Below are 7,351 nucleotides of genomic sequence, written 5' to 3'. Positions count from 1 at the left end.
AGGATTTAGGTTTGTTTACTTAATAACGTTTTTTACCAAAAAGTATGCTGCTAAATTCAGTTTAAAAATACATTTTTCTCTTTTTTGCATCTTTTTATTTATTTAAATTTTACCAAATGGCAGACAGTAATGATTGACAGTGACATGACCCAAAACAGGTTTGTTTTCCAGCAGAACTTCCTGCTGTCATCATCATCATCATCATCATTAGGAAGGTGGCTCCATGCGTGAAAAAGCTCATTATCTTTGTCCAAAACACAACGTTCAGCCGTGTTTTGTGTTTACGTTTCTCAGTGGAACCGACCGGGTCGGCGGGTTTGAGGGTGAGACCTTCATGATGTGGCCTCCCTCTCTCCCAGACACGCCCTCCCTGTCCGGCGGCCAGCCCATAACTAAAACTTGGTCCTCCTGAGTTTCGACTGTGACCTTCAGAACCGGGCCGCTCCGCCGGCGTCTCGCCTTGTTTGGACCTGAAATGTATCGTTGGCGTGTGTTTGCTTTGAAAACAGCCGTGTTGGCTCTGAACGCCCGTCTGCTCGCATGTTGAAAATCCGGAAAATGTTTTTCTGGAAACAAACAAGTGTCGATCTGCCTCCTCTGCTGTGAGCGATGGTGGAGCGGGCGCTCCTGGAAGGCACAGAGCAGGGGAAGAACCCTCTAATGAGCCGCGGCATGCCGGCATAGGGCGACGCTGGCTGACCTCTGACCTTTGCCCCTCTGCAGGGGACGTCTTGTACGAACTGCTGCAGCACATCCTGAAGCAGAGGAAGTCCCCGGTGTTTTACCCCTCCCCCTACTTTCCCGGGAACTCCTTCAATTCGCTGCCTGAAGGCGTCGTCCAGCACCTGAAGCTTGAAGGTGAGTCCATCCAGGTGTGGCTTCTGTCCGTCAGGCCAGAACAGTCTCATCATTCACAAACGCACACGCTGCAAACCTGCCTTATACATTTGGAAATGCACACCCGGTGTTTCACAAACACACAAGTGTTTCACAAACACACAATAAATGTTTCAGAAATGTACAATAGATGCTTCACAAACATCAGGTACACTTGTAATGTGAACTCACAGATCACTGAACGGCAGAATGTGCGTCTACAAACCCCCACATCACTGCGGTGAACTTTGAGACTCTCCTGATGCTGCAGGTCAAATGATGTCATCACTGGCTTATGAATCTGTCAATCAAACTCATCAGCAAAGCAGGCGTGTTGGCTTTCAGCCAATCAAATGGCCCCTTAGACTTTCTCTCAGGTTGTGTCTGAATTCCTTCACCATTTTCTAGTGCTGTTCGAATCTATAGTTCCGAAATCCAGTTCCCTAGAAAAAGTCTCTGCGAAAAACGAGTGTGCGTCGACGCTCACTAGATCGGTGAATATAGACCACAATGCATTGCGTCGGAACATTTTGTGCCACAAAAAAAATTTTAAATGTATTTTTTTAACAAACCATCAACGTTTTTATCTTCAGAAGACAGTGGACTAAAATAATCGTTGCAAAACGCTCAAATCAATTACATATTTACTACAGAGTGCTGCACTATATAGTTGTTTAGTAGTTAGGGTGGGAATGTGTACCAAGCAGAAGTCCGTCTGTCAGAATTTCTGAATTATGAGACGGTTCTGGCTTCATATTTGTCCCCCGCTGTGGAAACTGTTCACGCTGTCTCCCCCCTATCTGCAGACCAGGAAAAGCACAGCAGCTGATGAGGATTAAAACAGAAATGGACAAACATTAAATGTGCAAAAACAGTTTTTCTGTCACAACTGTTGGACTCCGTATGTGGATAAATGTCCAGCCTGCTGCTGTTTTTGTGATGACATCATAAAAAAAGACGTACTTCTGCGTCCACCTAAATGATGTCAATTCTGTCGCCGTTTTTCCGCGATCTAGACGTCGCCATGTTGGAGCCGGATGTTGTCAGTAATGCCCCAGTCACAATCGCCCTTACAGGTGGATACGGGCGAAAATGGGCGAACCTGTAGGGGTCATAGTGAACACTGAAGACGTAAGGCTGTGTAAGCGGGAAACCTGCGCGCTGTGCAAGGAGCCCGTCGGTGCCGATCAACTGACAAGTGTGCAGCCTGACTGTTAGAGATGAGGAACTGAGATGATCAGAGTGTGGTTTTCGGGAGCCCCTTATGTCCCACGTGCACTCAACGTGCGTGCAGCGTTTGCACACGTTCAGTCAGGAGCCAGCACCCGCACCTTAGGGTGTGACGCAAGGACACCACGTGACAGCATCACCTGTACGTGTGACTTACATCATCCCAACAAAAGCTCGACGATACATTTACCACACGCACAATGATGACACACCCCTCAAGATGTGGCCCCCTTCTCTCTGCAGCCACCTTCGGGCCCGGACCACCCAAGAAACCTGCAGCACCTGTAGAGGTCAACCCCCTTACGGTGCCTAAGGCTGAAGCAGTTACTGGTCCGCGTCGGTCTGAGTCAGCGTTTCTATGGCAACCATTCTTGCCAGTCAGGAGTGAGCTTGTTGGAAGGCCACACCCCTACCACCTGAAAACGGGCTCTGGAGGATCTGTCCATCTAACAGTTTGACGTTAGATTTGGTTGGTCGGTTCATAACTTGAATCCATTGAACTACGAAAAGAGATATAATGAAAAAAGAGGATTATCAAGAACAAGTTAAAAAAAAAGTAAGAAACGTTCTTCTGACCAATAGAATGACGGAGTAACCGCTGTTCTTTCTCTGTAGAAGTCTATGGGATTTTGGCTTCTTGGAGCCAGCAGGTACTTCCTGTTTGGAACGCCATGGGGGAGGGGCCACTCAGTCCAGATCTCATATAGTCAATGATTTTGACCCGGAACAGGCATTACTGTCGTTCTTTAAAAACGTCTCTGTATGCGTGGAACTGTCTGGAAAGTGCTCCGATCATTTTCCCTCTTTACTCCTCAATCGTCTTCTAAACCGATGAGTCATCTTAAGGTGGAAGTGCTGGGAAACCGCAACAGGGTCAGAGATTCTCACAAAAGTCAAACTGAACCAGGACGTTTCTTTGTTCCTGTCTTGGTTTTGGTTCATCAAATCTCCAGTGGAAGCGTGAACTGCCTTGTCAAGGTGCAGCGGCCGATCGCCGCCTTCCAGGAAGCTGTGATAAAGTTCTGTGAAACACCTGAGACCGCCTCCTGGCCCTGATCCGAGGAAGTGCGGCGGAGCAGCAATTATGTGGAGCAATCACTTGGCAGACGGGTGGAGCGGTGGAACCGGCTCTACGAGGAAACGCTGTGCGGTCTGAGCGAACCCGACGAGCTGTCAGGTCGTCCTCGTTCTGGTGCTCCTCCACAGGAGAAAGGAGATTCCTCCTTTAAGCTGACGCTTCTCTGCAGAACGTTTACATGCATATGATCAGAAAACCCGGCTGTGAGGTCCTACTGACACCTTGTGGTTTGTAAAATGTGAACAGAAAGTTTAGAGGATTCTCACTTCCTGGCAGCAGGAAACATTGATGCCGGCAGGAACAAAGAACATGTGACCACAAGTGTTGATGCACTCACACAACCACACAATACCTTATATATACATGTATGTATATATATACACCTGTGTGTGTATATATCTATATATATATATATATATTCTTTTTCATTGTTTTGACGTGTTCGTGATTGTTTCTTGTTTCTAACAAATAAATAGAATAAAAAAATAGAATAATAGATTGAATAAATTTAAATGAATTTCACACTAACTCCCATGTTATTTTAAACAAACACACATTGAAAATTTCTTACTTTTTGAGTCCATGCTCCGATCCTTCTCCACAAAAACCTCTATGATCTGTTGGAAAAGTCTTCCTGATTTTCCTTTATTTTATATGAGTTTCTTCTCTCAGTGGAGAAAGACGTCCTTAGTCGGTTTCTATGGCAGCAGTGTAGCTACAAAGCAGCTGTCAGCTCACGTCTGCCCCCTGCTGGTGAGGCATGCCTCACCTGAAGCCTTTTCTGTGGGCCTACAGCAGGGCCTCCACAGCACGTCTCTGTTAACATTGAATCCAAGGCACACCTGACATCATTAACGATTTTTAACAAGGCTGGTTCAGTACTGTGGTTCGTTCTAAAGCCAGACTGGTTTATCTCAAAAAGGTTGTTTTGTAGGAGAAACTCATTAAGCTGAATAAAAGCAAGTTTTTCTAAAACTTTACTTAAAAATGGCCCGTTGGACACAGGTCTGTAGTTATTAAAAACTGAAGGGTCTAAATTAGTTTTCTTGAGTAACGGTTTCACCACTGCCGTTTTAAAGGCAGCAGGAAAAATACCGGTCTGTAGAGAGGAGTTCATGATATTTAAAATCTCACTCTCAAAGACCCGTAACATGATTTAAAAAGTGAAGTAGGGATGGGGTCTAAAAAACAGGTCGTTGGATTAACTTGGGAGAAAACTCGACCAAGTGTTGCAGCTTCAACCAGGTCAAAACTGTCCAGTGCTTCCTCAGGTAAAATCAAGCCATCATTACCAATAAAAAGGCTTTTCTGTCCTTTTATGATGTTTGATCAGACAGAAGCGATCTCACTCCTGAAGTGGTCTGCAAAGTCCTCACACAATGAGGCTGGCATTGTGTTTTTGTTCACATTTCATTTGATCAAAGACTCAATCGTGGTGAACAGGACTCTGAGATTATTTTTATTTACAGAGATGATGTTCGTGAAGTATGAATTTCTGGTCTGTTTTACTGTTTGATTATATAGTTTTAGTTGGTGTTGTTATAGTTGATAGTTTGTGTTTTCTCCAAAGTCTTTCAGCAGATCTACAACGTCTCTTCAATTGTTTAATTTCCTCAGTTCTCCAAGTTTTCCATTATAGGCTTGTATGTGTCTTATTTTCCCACTAACAACCACTAGAGGGCGCCATAGGTGTGTATATCAGTATATGCTGTTGACAGCAATGCAGAGAAAGAAGCAGAACTCAGTCTTATGTTCACCCCCCCCTCGGGAACGCGCTTTTAAGCAGCAACATCCGATGAAAAGTTGCCTAAATACGCCTTTCATATTACAAACTCTGGCGTTCACGCGTAGCTACGAAGCTTCTACGACCATTTTCGGGCTCTACGTACAAAACGTGCGACCATTGAATGCCTGTTGAAAGTTAAACCAGTCCAACTTTGACCAATCAGGGAGTCAGACTCGGAGAGGTGAATTTCTAATGATGATATTGATGTCCTAGAAAACCACCCAGGTTTTTGGATTGTTGCATAATCATAATTAAAGACCGCTGGGAACGCTTTGAAAAAAGGTTTTTTGAGGCCTAACACGAGAATCAAAGGGACAATGCTTCTTTCTGAAACCAGCCTCCAGTGGTGATCTGAGGAACTGCAACAGTTGGGGGGCAGCTTAAAGTGGAATCAAATATGGGGGCTTGATATCAGAAAGTGAGGACTTTGATGTCTGATTCACTCTGAATTTATCTCTGAAATGTCTTCCTCAGAAACGGTACGGCGGACACCACGAGGTACTGACCCCCTGCCTGAGCATCCGCCCACCATTGAACTGCGGCACCGCTCCCGCTCCCCCCACAACCCGACCCCCCGCCGGTTCCCTCCCGAGCAGGATGACCCTCGCCCCGCCTCCGAGGACCACCTCCAAAGCCTCCCCCAGCTGCCTGACAGCAACCACCACCTGCCCGACGACATGTACCCCCTGTCGGTGTCACCGGCTGCCCCCAACGGCCGCTGCGCAACGCCAAGAGGAGCCCCCTGCCCGGGCAGCCCTGGGGTCCAGGAGGCGGGCCCTCCTCGAGTCATCCAGCTCATGCCCAGCCCCATCATGAACCCTTTACTCCTGAGTCCCAACAGAGGCGGCGGCGGAGATTTCAGACACAGCCGGGGCGGACCCCCGACCCCGGTGGGGATGGAGAACGGCCGTGAGGGCAAAGTCCACGTTCACCCCCACCAGCTGCTGGTCCAGCAGCATCTCCTGCAGCAGCAGCAGCAGCAGGAGGACTCGATGTACAGGAACCACGTCATCATGCCCGTGTCTCCTCCTGAGGAGCAGCAGATGCCCATCGGGCGCATAGCAGGTAAAGTTCCGAACCTTCTAGAAACCTCTGTGTGAGAGGAACCAGAGAACCTCCCCTTAACAGGCTCCTTTACCTGTGGGGCCTGACAGACTGCCGGCGGCTGTGGGACTACATCTACCAGCTCCTGTCGGACAGCAGGTACGAGAACTACATCCGCTGGGAGGATCCGGAGAGCAAAGTCTTCCGCATCATGGATCCCAACGGCCTGGCCAGGCTCTGGGGCAACCACAAAGTAAACACCTCCACCTGACTCCCTTTCTGCTCCGTCTGCAAAAGAAGATCTTAACGTATAAATGTCACGTCTATGAAGAGCAAATGGAATCAGCGAGCCGGGTCATGAGGTCATGTGACCTCTGAACACCCTATTGTTAGTTTGTAGCAAGATGTGAGAAGTTTGCTCAAATATTCCCGCCTGCCAGCCGTGTCCCCGCTCTGTACTTCATAGCTCTGGTTAAAAGATCGCTTTGGAAAATGTTCACTGTGTTCCATTAAAGAATGTGCAAGTATAGGAGAATGCCACTTTTGCAAGGTCGCCACGTGCAAAACGTTCAAAATCTACAACTTAGAATTCCAACATTGTTTCCATAATTGCTTCCAAATGATGGCCGAGAAGTTCGGAAATGATCAATGAAAATCACGAGTTTTCGTTTGTATCTGCTACTAAAGGTGCAGTTTCTTTTTAATTCAAGATGGAGGTTTCTTCCCGAGGTCAAAGGTTGGCAAAACTCCAGGGGTCGTTGTAGACTTAAGTTAGCACCACGTGTGTAAATGTTTGCAAAAATTACTCGAAAGAAGGTAATTTTCCTTAATTGTAGAAAATCCACAAATCTCTGATTTTGGCACAAAATGGCCGCCAAATCGTAGGTCATCTGGCCATCCCACAATGATTGGAAAACTTCCTATGGAAATCCTGACAAGTGGATATTGATTTCCTTAGAGAATTGTAAATATTTTTCACCCGAATTACATTTTTTAGCTGAGTCAGCAGATTATTTTGGCAAAGGTTTTTTGTTTACCAAGCCCAGAATTTTGACACTGTCATATCGTACGTTATAACCGGAGAATTCATGTATACGGTTTTTACGACATTGTGATAAGAAATGTGAGAGCTAGCTGAGATCGCAACAGTTGCAAAATCGACACACGCACGCCTTTCAAACTTCTAATTCCAACATTTTTTCCACAGTACTTCGCCATTGATAATCGAGAAGTTACAATCAATAAAAATCCTTCAGACGAGTTTTAGTTTGTATCTGGAGCTAAAAGTGTTTTTTTTTAATTCAAGATGGCGGTGGAACTTCTGTGGTCGTTGTAAA

At 46.3% G+C, this 7,351-nt stretch overlaps 1 protein-coding gene across 2 annotated transcripts in view; it reads left to right on the top strand.

The window, feature by feature from the left end:
• etv6 (ETS variant 6) overlaps positions 1-7,351 on the top strand; it is a 41,323-nt gene that overhangs the window by 31,854 nt on the left and 2,118 nt on the right. For both annotated transcript variants that reach the window (XM_023952220.1, XM_023952219.1), the window contains exons 4-6: positions 724-858; positions 5,445-6,035; positions 6,125-6,267. In XM_023952220.1, the coding sequence (XP_023807988.1) occupies positions 724-858; positions 5,445-6,035; positions 6,125-6,267 (869 nt within the window). The remainder of the gene's footprint in view (positions 1-723; positions 859-5,444; positions 6,036-6,124; positions 6,268-7,351) is intronic.

This window comes from Oryzias latipes, chromosome 23, assembly GCF_002234675.1.
Source record: "Oryzias latipes chromosome 23, ASM223467v1".
Lineage (NCBI taxonomy): Eukaryota > Metazoa > Chordata > Actinopteri > Beloniformes > Adrianichthyidae > Oryzias > Oryzias latipes.
This window is presented reverse-complemented; position numbering and strand designations above follow the sequence as displayed.